At 39.0% G+C, this 13,123-nt stretch overlaps 1 protein-coding gene across 1 annotated transcript in view; it reads left to right on the plus strand.

The window, feature by feature from the left end:
- Positions 1–13,123, plus strand: part of PDE8B (phosphodiesterase 8B) — an 80,018-nt gene that overhangs the window by 47,768 nt on the left and 19,127 nt on the right. The window contains exons 6-10 of the mRNA XM_059837175.1: positions 3,671–3,759; positions 6,470–6,548; positions 7,027–7,167; positions 8,517–8,605; positions 9,020–9,080. Of these exons, the coding sequence (XP_059693158.1) occupies positions 3,671–3,759; positions 6,470–6,548; positions 7,027–7,167; positions 8,517–8,605; positions 9,020–9,080 (459 nt within the window). The remainder of the gene's footprint in view (positions 1–3,670; positions 3,760–6,469; positions 6,549–7,026; positions 7,168–8,516; positions 8,606–9,019; positions 9,081–13,123) is intronic.

Genomic DNA, 13,123 nt, shown 5'->3' on the forward strand with positions numbered 1-13,123 from the left:
TTGCTTACCCTCTCCCAATCTTTGTGTTAGTGGCTTTGGATGGATATTAATGTTATGTTACTCTAAAAAAACCAGCTGCATTTTTGAAGTTAGCTATTTATAAGGAAGGATGTATACTTAAGCAAAAGAAGCACATCTGGAGAATTAGTTAGAATTAACTGTATATATTTTCTTAAAAATATACATATTAAGGAAAATTAGCCATAGCAAGGAAAATTAGAGAAGAGATGGAATTAACCCAGGGAAAAATCTCGTTCTCCTATGCTCATACTGAGTCCAGTGTCTGAGCCAACTCACATTCAGCCCAAGTTTGTTTATACAGCAGAACATGAACCAGAATTATCATTTTCAGATGATCTCCCAAAAATAGAGGTATAAGATCTTGCCAGTACTGCAAGAGTATTGTGGGACCAAACCATTTCTAAAGCACTTAGATGCTCTGAAAATTGGAAATGTGAGTCTAAGAGAAAGGTCAGACCAAGAATGCCAGTGCTTTATTAGTGTAGCTTCTCTCTCTCCCCCCCTCTCTCTCTCTCTGGCTTCAATATTTTTCAAAGAGAAATTTATTACTTCTCAGGTCTAAGTTTCATTTGAACACAATGCAGGGCAATGTTTTTTGTAAGCTAGATTTAAACTGTAGGTGTAGTACTGAGTGAAGTCAGAGGAGACTCTGTGGCTGTGAGACACAGCTCAGTGATACTCTCTGTCCTGAAAGAAAAACCCTTTTGCACCTGACAGCTGTGCTAACTACTCTCTCTTGCTGTCCCACATTTATCTGATACTTTGAATAATGTAATAATTCCCTATTGGAATTATTGTCAAGACTTTAAAATACATCTGATGTCAAAGTTTCTTTTTTTGCTGTGGGGTGGACATAGGAATTATTTCTGCTTGGATGGGGATCAGTAGGGACTAAATGCATTACCACACAAAGATTTAAAAATACCCCTCTTCAAACAGAGAGGTGGTTATTTGCAGGGAGTCTCTTCCTCATCAGCAAAAATGAAATTTATTTTTGGAAAATTGCAACCTGTTTAAATCATGATTTTTTATTTATGTTGACTTATTTCTGGTTTTTCTTCATTCTTCTTAAGAAAGTCTATTTTATTATGTCTGATTTTTCCCTCTATATCATTAACAGCTCTTGTGTTTGTGTATTAATGCTGTTGCTAATCCAGTACATTAATTATGCTGATTTTTTTTTCCTTTCAGGCTCATAAATCTAATAGTGGTGGCCTACTTAGGATGGGCTAATTTGAATAAGCAATTTAGCTCCCTGACTGATTTTAGCTATGATTTAAATCAGCAAACAGGAGATCTTAATGTTTGCAGTTACTGACTTACCGCCTTGTCTTGTATTTTGAACTTCTTTTCCTAAACGTTGATTCTCATTGACCAGATGCTATTAAAACATACTAGATCAGAATAAAAACAGTATTTAATATTAAAACAAATTCTTATTGCTAAGCAAGAAGAAGGATACATTCCTGCTAGCTTAAAACTCTTGTGGCTTGTACCAAGTTCTGCATAGAACAACAGTGGAATCCCATTATAATGAAGTAAGAAATAATTTAAGAGTATGTGTTACTTAAATCAAAATGTACTGCAAAAATATGAAACTTTTTAAAAAGAGAGTGTTTTGTCTACCTTCTAATATCTGCAAGTTCAGAAATCTTCTTATTCTTGTGTCACATTAGAAGCACAGATTAGAAAAAGAAATGTGTCCTGCTTTTTTCATGTCCCAGTTGATTTCTCAGTTTTGAGACAGCCAGCAAATGACCAGCATCAGCACTATGAACTTAGATAAAATGAAGACTATACAACAGTAAAGAGCCGGGTTAGCACTTTGATAAGGTGCAGTTCTTGATTCTTAGCAAAAGATTTGTGCTGAGAGTTTTGTCAGTGAACAACAGTGCTTAAAATTTTTCAGTAAAACACACAACTATCAAATTCAGTTTATAAAGAGCCTTAGTATATTCTAGTAAGGCTATTTCATAAAATAAGTTGCCTTTGCAGATAAATTTTGTGTTATTGAGAGTTGTTCTTATAGTTTTAAATTTAGCTCAAATGTATTTGAATATTTAAAAAAGCACCCAAAACCTGAAAATCTTAGTCTACACTGCTGTAGAAGAGTAGTTTGTTAGCAGGCAGCTTGATATACAAAAACACAACTTTGTTTGCTTAGCTTCTGCCAACTTTTTATTGTACCTTTTGTTCTCCCATGCATTCTGTAGCATGTGAGGTGAAAGTTACAGAAATATTTTAAGATGTCAACATTAAGGAGTGGAACAGACCCATGCCAACAGTTGTTTTTAATGTTACCTTTTTTATATTTTGCTCACAACTTGAAATTAAGCCACTGGTCTCCAAAACACAGTTTTTTTATACAGGACAGAAGCACAGATTTCTTGAAAGCTATTCTTTGGAGGTTTGCATGCTCCTCTGGACTGTGCATGCAGCTGTGCTGTGAGAACTAGTGACAACAGAGGGCATTTCCAATGACAGCTAAAGTCAGTGCATGTGTTTCATCAATAAACTTTAACTGAAGTCAGAGAATGTGCTTCTTTTGCAGCAACAAAAAAATTCTGATTTTAGCAGGACCAAGCACAAGACCTTTTAGACCTAAGAGACAGAGAACATTCTCTCCTGTCTGGAGTAAAAGCTTTTTTCACTGTGGTCAGATACTTCTTACTTTATATACTTCTGTGTACTTCTGAATTCACAGTGACAGCTCAGTGAGATGACTTGTGAAGAAAAGTTACTTCACTTTTGGAGCTTAGCTGCAATATTTGCTTGGAAACAAATGCCAAAAATATTTCCCTTTTTTTTTTTTTAGCATGTATGTTTTATGTCTCTAAGGTTTTCCATTTCCATTCTGAATTAAGGATAGATGTTCAAAATAAAACATCAAGGTGATACTGGTTTTGTGTGAGACTGTGTTTGGGGCTTTTTTAGAGTATCTGGTGGGTTGCTAAAACCACACAGGAAAATCCAGTAAAGGATTTAGCATGTTTTTAAACTTGCTTTTAATTTAGATATTTGTGTTGTCTTAAGAGCTAGAAACTCATTCCCGAGGGAAAGATTATTATTCACAACACAGAAGGTACAACAAAAACTTATTTCTACCAGAAAAAAAAGAAGTATGGTTGAGGTTGGAAGGGACCTCTAGGGGTTGTCTTGCCCAACCTCCCTGCTCAAGTAGAGGCCCCTAAAGCAAGTTCAGGACCATGCCACACAGCTTTCCAACATCTCCAATGATATAGATCCTGCAGCCTCTCTGGGCAACTTGTGCCCAGGTCACCCTCACAGTAAAAAAGAAGTGTTGCCCGATGTTCAGGCTCCCTGAAACGCCTTTGTTTCTGTTTGTGCCAATTGCCTCTGGTCCTGTCACTGGGCACCACTGGAAAGAAGCTGGCCCTGTCTTCTTACAGTCTCCCTTCAGATATTTATATGCCTCGATATGTTCTCCACTTCAGCATTCTCCTCTCCAGGCTGAAAAGTCCCAGCTCTCTTGGCCTGTCTCACAGCAGAGGTGCTTTATCACCCTTGTGGGCCTTTGCTGGCCTCATGCCAACTCTCTCTAAAAAGTTAAAGTTTTAGATGCAGAAACAGAAAAAAACGGTTTAGAACTATTCCAGCCTATTTCATGCACTCTTGATTTGTCTTCCAGCAATTCATGGAGAACAGCAGCGTAACTGCTTGTTACAATGAGCTGGTTCAAATAGAACATGGGGAAGTGCGATCTCAGTTCAAATTACGGTATGTAGAGGTGTGAGAAACTGCAAACATCAGCCTCTTGGTCTGAATAATTGCACCATGTTACTTTCTGCTTCTTCCCAGCTAAGCATATGTGTGCCTTGCATCTCTATGTTAAACCAATACACTGCACTTTTATATTTTCTCCTTCTGTGTTTTTGTAAAGGACAAACTCAGTGCCTTAGTAACTGGCATCCTGAGAAATCCTGGTCAGTGTAGGTGTGGGCTGTGAATTTATGTGATGGTAAAACTTTATAAAGTCATCCTTGATCTCGTGTGTCTGAGCTTTCATATTTGGAGGCTTGAACTGAATGCAATCTTGATTCAGCTCTGAGTTTTTATTTTCTTGCTTGGCCAAGACTTGGCAGGCCTGGAGCACAGTTTTATATGTTAGTGAGAAGTTAAATGGTGCTCATTCCCACATGCACTTTTTCTTTAATGTGACTAATTTTGCATTTAATATAGGTGCTTTTGCATGCATGTAGATATTTTTGCAATACAACCATATGAAACTATAGGAAAGAAATGCAGAGAAGGGGCTGTTCACTCTATGGCGTAAATTAATTCTAGTTCCATCTACAAAAAATACTATCACTTTTCTACAGGATTCAGTGTCTCTGTTTCAGAAGTTGATTCTTTCTAAGATTTCTTTGCAAACTGATACCAAAGTGACTTTACATTTTAAGTGATTGCATATTCATGCACACAAACTTTGCATTTCAAGTGATTACATATTCATGCACAAAAAATTCATGCAATGACAGTACAATTCCAGGGGGGAAAAAATGGATTTTGGTTTACACAATTTAAATAGTTATTTTCTAAAACTCAGCAAGAATGCCTTCCCCTTACCTCTGTCTTATTGGAGGGATACCATTAAAAACTAATCAGAGCTGATACTGGTTATGGCATTCAGGTATAATTTGTTTTTTCATTTTTGTGGTTTAATTAAGTGGGGAAAAGAGTGCTGCACTGCATATCTGTTCTGCTAGTTGATGGTCTGCAGGTCTTCTTTCACTTTTACAGCTTTGTAAAAGTGAAAGGGAAGAGAAGGCAGAAGGTTAGTTGATAGAATTAAACTCAGGATATGTCACGTGTTCAGACACAAGAGAAATGTAATGAAAAAGTAGCACCATCTCCAGAGAGCAGTAGATGAGGTCATGTCATTGGTCAGAAATGGCTTTCCATTCCTAGCACAGACTCTGCTTTTCCACACAGCTGGTTCTGGTTTGAAACTTGGTTGGACATCTGTGTGCTAATTAAAGGGGATATGGGCCATTTAAACTTGTAATTTTGCTGGCTTGCTTGCCAGATCAAATGAAAATACTAAGGTTTGAATAGTGCAGACATATCTGTGTGTTTTCTTACAGAAAGTCTATGTAATTACGTTTGTTAGCAGCTGATGTACCAGACAGGCATCTATCACTGAGACAAATTAGTTCCTTCACACAGCACAAAATCACACTTGGGAACCAGCTTGAATTGCTAGAAAATCACATATAAAATTACACTCCAAGCTCCTTTTATTATATGACCAGAAACACGTCTGTCATCTTCTGTACAAAATACTTTTTTCCTACAAATCTTCATCCACATGGCTGCATGTGTTTTTTTCTGCATTTGTCTCTTCTTGTATCCTATTTTGTTTTCAGCTACTTCCACAATAAGCAGAAGTAGTAATGTCCTGTATTTCTTAATTCTAGACTTAATTCTAGTCAGTGGTACTAATTCAAACCCTACTATGCAGCCTGGAAGCCAGAGGTTTCTTTTAGGTAATAACTGTGTACAGGGATATTTATGCATGGTGCCTTTTAGCTCCCTGCAATGAGAGTTATATAGAAGATAATTAGTTTGTCTTCAGACGAAATCAAAGACGAGGCACTGACGTCTATCAAAGCAAGTCTGACTGAGTTGTTTCTTCCAGTACTCGCTCTTCCGGGCCATGGTAGGGACTTGATCTTCATGTCCCCTCCAGCCCAAATCACCCTATGATTCTATGAGATATACATTTTCCTCTAGTATTGAAAGCCTATATTAATGTTAATGCCATCCTGTGTAAATCATTATTCAAGCAATTTGAATTCTGTACCAAGAAGGTAAGGCTTTTGTTTTCCTGCATTAGTTCAAGGATAGCCCTGAAAAAAAATGGACAACAAAGATCATCTGGGTCCTGAAAATAAGGATGTATGGAAATCAAGTCACTGCATTATTACTTGGAAGAAGGAAAATTGGTATTTTTTTAATTGGGACTTTGAGATGGCTCAAATTGTTCCCTTTAATTGTGTTGTATTACAGTTTCATTGATAGTGCCAACATATTTCCTGTACTAAAACTTGTCTATATGGGCTGTCATGATTTTTGTGCTTCCAATCTTAAATGATCACAAAACTTTTGATGTAATAGTAATGTGTTATTTTTACTGCAAATTGTTCATTCCTGCTGTTCAGAGCATGTGTGTAGATGCAAGCATACTCTTAAGATGCTGCATCACCTATGAGAAGATTTACAATGTAATCTGCAGTAAAAGCACGTTAACAGGGATGTCTGAGGCTGGATATTCTGAAAAAGTCATAATAAAGATAATGACATGATCTAGTCAAAACAACTGCTACTTTGTGGTTCATCTATCAATAAGTACAATTTAATAATGTATTTATAGTGAACAAAATGTTCTAACAATAAAACTAATCTGCTAATCATTTGCTACTTTCAGGGCTTGTAATGCAGTGTTTACAGCATTAGACCACTGTCAGGAAGCTGTAGAAATAACCAGTGAAGATCATGTCATTCAGGTAGGGGGGGAAATGTTAACTATTTTATAGAATTTGAAAAGAGGGACCCCAAAGACATCTTGGCTCAGTAGTTCCTGTTTTCTATCAATATTTTAGTTTTGTTGCCCATTAGAAAATCTTGCGCAATGAATTGCTTAATTTTTGATTTCTGCACACTGATGCCTGCTGAATTTGTAAGACTTTTCCTTCTGTAACTTCATTGAGATTATTGTTTTCAGTAATGTTGTTTCTGGTAAAACCTGCATTAGTTCTCTTTCTGTGCCTTCTCATAGATTATATATTGCCTTCTCTGTTCAACCTCTTACTTGAATAAAATATCTCACCATGACATAGTATTTTTATATGAGAAACACTGAATTGTAGGGATGTGTGGTTGTGGCTTTAGCATATAACTTTTTACACTTTGGTACCTATATATAAGTTCCTAGCCTTTAAATAAGTTTTTTTATATTGCCCTGATGTACCTTTGTTTTGGCAGTATGTTAATCCAGCCTTTGAACGGATGATGGGGTACTGCAAGGGAGAACTTATTGGCAAGGAGCTTACTGAGCTACCTAAAAGTGATAAAAACTCTGCAGATCTTCTGGACAACATAAACACATTTATTAAAAAAGGAAAGGTAAGCAAATATGACAAACTCATGAAATCACTATAGAGTTCTATTTTGATTTGGTTTTATTGCTGTAGGTTTAAGAACACAAAATGTGTTCTTATGAGTACATACATAAGACCAGAATTCTGTTTCTCAGACGTCTAAGCACAACAGCCCATGCCACAGACAAGTGATTACAGATTTCATTAGCTTTGCTTTTAGGATCTGACTGAACTCCTGTTGATTTGCTGGCTTAAGATCAGTATCAGAATGTTTTCTGTGTTTCTGTTTTGCTTAGAGCCCATGGAGCTTTTGTTAGATGGAATGTAACAGTTTGTCCCTCAGTCAGTCTCTCAGGTGGTTGAATCATCCAACCAAAATGTGTAACTTCTGTCAAACAGCAGAGCCTTCGCTGACTGCATACTTAAAGCATCAAAATGTATTGGCACCCAGTGGGGTGCCAATTGCTTTCCTAATAACTATAGTTAGAATGTCTGCAGTGCACTGTGAACTCCTGTCCTTGAGGCGATGGGCCTGGCAATATGTTCCCCTAACATATGAACCAGTCTCTCATCCCATCTCCCCCGGGTTGCAGAAATACCTGCCACCCTTCCCTGTCTCACATTCTGCTTCAAGACCTTTGGGGAGTTCTTGAGCCTTTGAGTCATGTCCAGCAATGATCTGAGCTTTGTGAGTCACTGTCTGGAGTTGTTTGCAGGTCCATCTTGGTTCATTAGCAATACCTACAGGCCACTCCTGCTGTGCTCCTCCTCATTTATATGGGCTGCCCAGCAGCTAGCACTGTCTGCTCAAAGGTATCTTCTACCCATCTTCCAGCTTCATCCTACCCTGCTGCCAGGTAGTTCCCTCCTTAAGACACTTCCTCTTTGAGGTTAGTTGAAGGACATCTTTAGATCAAAGATTTCTGAAGTTTAGCATATATACCACATGACAACTGACAACTTCAAAGCTGAATGGTTCTTGGGCTTATTTCTGCTGGTGCCAAGGGATATCCTCTGGATGTGTTGCAGCCACTGCTCCTCATGGTGGCACCTAGCAAGAATGTCTGTCACCTCTTTAAGTAGATGATATCTAAAGTTCCTTGTAAAAAATACCTTCTCCCAAGAGGAACATAATTATACTGTCCTTATGTTAGTTAAAGATGCTGCTCTCCATTGGATGAATAGTTGCTGCTCACTCTCTCTCTCTCTGTGTTATACTTAAGAGTACATTAATTTTATACAATTTTTAAAAAGACAGATATGAAATAAAAATAATTATTTAGTACATAACAGCAGTTTATGCAGTAATAAACAAATATTTGACTGCAAGCTATGTATGCTCAGATGCTGTCTCTGTTTTGTGTGTTTCTTAAGGAATGGCAAGGAGTTTACTATGCAAGAAGGAAATCAGGAGACAGCATCCAGCAGCACGTGAAGATAACACCTGTGGTCGGTCAAGGAGGGTAACTAACTTGTCCGGAACATAATTGCTTTCTGGGTTTTAGGGCCTTCTCTCTGCTTTCTGCATCTGTAAGTTTGACATGAACCTCCACGTATTTAGCAACTGGGCAACCCCCGTGTTTGTGTGTGTGCTTGTACGTGTTCCCACCTTTGCCGTTTAGAACGGACACATTGCCAAATTCTGCTCCCAGATTTGCAGGAGAATTCCTGGACCAACAGAAGGATCAGGTGTCCTGCAACAAAAACCTCAATGTCACGCTGAAGGAGTGCTTGTCACCCAGTTGTCTTGCTGGTGTTGGGCTTGGTATCTGTTTTTCTGAGGGCTTGGAGATCTCTCCTTTAGAAAACAGTAATGTATCACTTCACTTCTGTATTTATGATGTGATGTAGTAACAAGTGATAATTTCTGTTGTTAGGAAAATAAGACATTTTGTGTCCCTCAAAAAACTGCATTGTACCAATGAAAACAACAAACAGGTATTGTATTTCTTTCATGTGATAATTTTCATAGCTTTTAGTGAACTGATATTTTTTGGCTTATAAATTTTTCTAAGATGTGATCTATATTGTCAATGAGATTCTCACTGATTGTTGGAGCAAGCAAGAAAATTTCAACATTTGCATGCATGAGTCTCTGTAGGACTCCTTAGGAAGACTATCTTTCATTTTCTGAAGCATGGATATGACAGTTGAGTCCATGACACTGTAGAGCAATACAGATCACCGTTCAAAGGGAGTTCAGGGCCTGTTTTGTAGGGCTTTTCTTGCCAGTCTGATCTGGTGTACTTATGCCAACTAATGACCTGTGCTCAGTGGCCCCAAGGTTTGACAATGTGTGGTATTTATATGAAGTGTAGCCCTTATGCTGGCCTTGAGACTTCACACACCTGCCAGAACAGGTGCTGTGGAAGGGTGCAACTCAAGCCATGACCCCAGTAAACCAGCAGCAGTGGCAAAGCTGGGTCTCTGCAGTCCAGACACAAATCCACACCACCTGCTCCTGCAACAAACCTGGTGATGTGGGGAGCTGTTTGCTGTCATCTTCTCCTGGATTCCTCCCTCTGATGGTGTCTGAGGCAAATTATCATATCACATACTTTGCCCCAGAAATACTCTAGTAAGTGCCATATTGAGTAAAGAAGTCTAGACTTTTGTGAGCAAAGGAGTGAAGCCTGTCTTTGGCATGTGGTCTCTAGAGGTGAGATAGAGACTGGCTGGAAACATTTTAGACCAAGCTTGTGCTCTGTAAATAGGAGATGTTTCCATGTCATTTAGGAGAGGGGTTATGTATCTTGTTTTATTTACAATTTTATGTGCTTTTATCTGTGATGTGGGTAAAGACACTTAGGCAGGAAAAGTATTTAGAAAGTCACTAGTATGCCTAGTTGCCCCTTCTTCAGTAGAACAACACTGAATATTAACACATTACGGGAAAACTACTACTTCTAAAAGCATTCCATAGGGGGTAGCATTCGACTGTTGAAATCATCCTCCTTGCACAAGTTTTTGTAGAGGTATGTAGTTACAAATCAAGGAGAATTCCGCATAATTCTTGGAAGAACTGTGCATGTCTATCATTGAAAAATAAGACTCATAGTATTTTAAACTGACTTCATCTTTGAACTAAAACATGTGTTTTAGTATTAGCAGCAAAATATCATTTACAGTCACAGGATGTTTTAAAATGCTCAGGCTAGAGTGCAACAGTGATAAAAGCAGTGATAAAGCTGCATGTATTTTTAATTCATTGTTTAAACCTCATAACTTGTTTCATTTATAGCTGCTTAGATGTTGATTTGAAAGTAAGACATAATCTAATGGCTTTTTCTATACTATACACACAGCTGAAAGACTGGTACAGGGAGGTGTATATATGGTATTCTTAATGCAAGATAATAAGTATTACGAACTTGTACCCATATGTAAAAAATAGCAGGAATATAAGAAAAAAGTAATTTTTTTTGTCCTTCTTTGCCCTGTAGATTGAACTGCTTAAACCAGTAAGAATCATGCAATCATTGATTGATCTGACTGGAAAGGCATCCTAAAGATCACCTAGTTCTAACCTGCTTGTCACAGGCAGGATCACATTCCACTAGACCAGGTTGTTCAAAGCCCCACGCAACCTGGCCTTGAATTTCCAGGGACAGGGCATCTACAACTCCTCTGGGGAACCTGTTCCAGTGTCTCACCACCCTCAAAGTAAAGAATTTCTTACTGATAGCTAGTTGAAACCTACTCTCTTTCAGTTTAAAACCATTGCCTCTTGTCCTGTCACTATACAGCCTTGTAAAATTTTCTTTTATTTTCTTGTAGGCCCCTTTAGTAATTGGAAGGTGCTAAAAGACATCCTGGACTCTTCTTTTCTGCAAACTGAACAACCCCAACTCTCTCATCCTTTTCACATATGAGAGGTGCTACAGCTCTCTGGTCAGTACTGTGGCCCTTCTCTGGATCTGCTCCAGCAGGTTGATGTCTTATGTTGGAGACCCATCCAGCTTGCTGTGGGCCCTTCAGGCAGTTGTGACACTGCAAAGCTTGGTGTCGTCAGCCAGCCTGCTGATGGTGCACCTGATCCTGCTGATGGTGCACCTGATCCCACTGTCTGCGTCCCTGACAAAGATGTTCATAATCCTGGCCCTAGTGCAGGCCCCCAAGGAGCGCCACTCGGCACTCCTCTCCACCCAGACTCCTGGCCATTGGCCACAACTCTTTGAGCAGGAGCATTCAGGCAATTCCTTACCCACCTATCAAATCTGGGTCTCTCCACTGCAGAGTCAAGGGTGTGCAAGGAAGCATCAAATGCTTCGAACAGGTCCAGTTAGATGACACTCCCTTATCCACCCATTGTAGGAAGCCACCAAATATGTCAGGCATAATTTGCCCTTAGTGAAGCTGTGCTTGTTAGCAATTACCTTCTTATTTTCCATATGCCTTAGCATAGTTTCCAGGGGAATCTGCTCCATGGATTGCATGGCACAGAGATGAGACTGGCCTGTGATTGCCTGTATTTTCCTTTTCCTTTTCTAATCTTTAGAAATGACAGTTAAGTAAATTTCCCCATTTCCAGTCACTGGAAACTTCACTGGACTGCTATGACTTCTCAAATCTGATAGCCGCTTAGCTACTTCCTCCACCAGCTCCTTCAGGACTCACAAATGCTGATCAGGTCCTGTGACCTTGTGCACCTTCAAGTTCCTTGGATACTCCCAAACGTGATCTTCTTCTACACTGGGTGGTTCTCATTTTCCCAGTCCCTGCCTTTACCTCCTGTGACTAGGGAAGTGCATGTAGCTGGAACACTTGCCAGTGAAGACCAAGGCAAAAGAGTCAGAGAGTACCTCAGCCTTCTTTGTGTCCCAGGTAACCACATCTCCTGTTTCCTTCCAGAGAGGGACCACATTTTCCCTAATCTTTCTTTAATTCACCAAGGTATCTATAGAAGCTTTTCTTGCTGTCCTTCATGTCCCTAGCCAGATTTAATTCTATCACATTTTAGCTTTCCTAACATCATCCCTCACTCATCAGACATTCTCTGTATTCCTCCCAGGCTACCAGTCCTTGTTTCCACTCTCTGTAGGCATCCTTCTTTTGTTTGAGTTTGTCAAAAAGTTCTTTGTTCATCCACACAGGCCTTCTGGCATTTTTCTGACTTCTCTTTGTTGTGAAGCATCACTCCTGAACTTGGAAGAGGTGACCCTTCAATATTAACCAGTTTCTTGGGCCCATTTTCCCTCCAGGGCCTTATTCCACAGCACTCTACCAAGCAGTTTCTTGAAGAGGCCCAGGTCTGCTCTCCTGAGGTCCATGGGAGTGCGTTTTCTGTGTGCCCTCATCAATGCCCTGAGGATCTTGTACTCCTCCTCTTCATGATTGCTGCAGCCCAGGCTGCCCTTGAACTTCACATGCCCCATAAGCCTCTCCTCATTAGTCAGAAAAAGGGAAATTATGAAATAAGGACTTACGTCCATGGCAACATTCATATTCTCCTGTACTGCTAGAAAGTATCATCCATTTCTGTCTATTTAATACTAGTAAATTAAGCACTGTAGAGCTGGGAAGATTTACACATTTGGTGATCCAAGGGAATATGGGCTTCAAAAGGCTCTCCACAGATACAGAGGTCTGCCAAAAAGGCTAAAGACTGCAGCCTAACAGAAAGTATGGTCGGTGGAGATTTTACGTCCCTTGGGGGAAAAAAAAAGGTGTATTTGATAGAACTATGTAATTGTTGTTTCACTTCTGTCACAGAAATATTTCATGCTTATAGGAGATCCTGGACAATGAAGTTTTTGTAATATCCATGCCTTAATAGTTGCAGCAGTAGAACTTTTCCTTAGACTAAAAAAATTGGGTTCCTTCTCAAGCTACAGATAAATCTTTATGGAAGGATAAAAGGAAATCAAATTAAATATTTACTTAGGTTACAGAGCAGTAAAAGCTGTCGTAATTCAAATTTTGATGTCAAATGTTTAATGTTTCACTAAATCAATATAATTTAGACAGCTTGATCTCAGCAT

This window comes from Haemorhous mexicanus, chromosome Z (genome assembly GCF_027477595.1).
Source record: "Haemorhous mexicanus isolate bHaeMex1 chromosome Z, bHaeMex1.pri, whole genome shotgun sequence".
NCBI lineage: Eukaryota > Metazoa > Chordata > Aves > Passeriformes > Fringillidae > Haemorhous > Haemorhous mexicanus.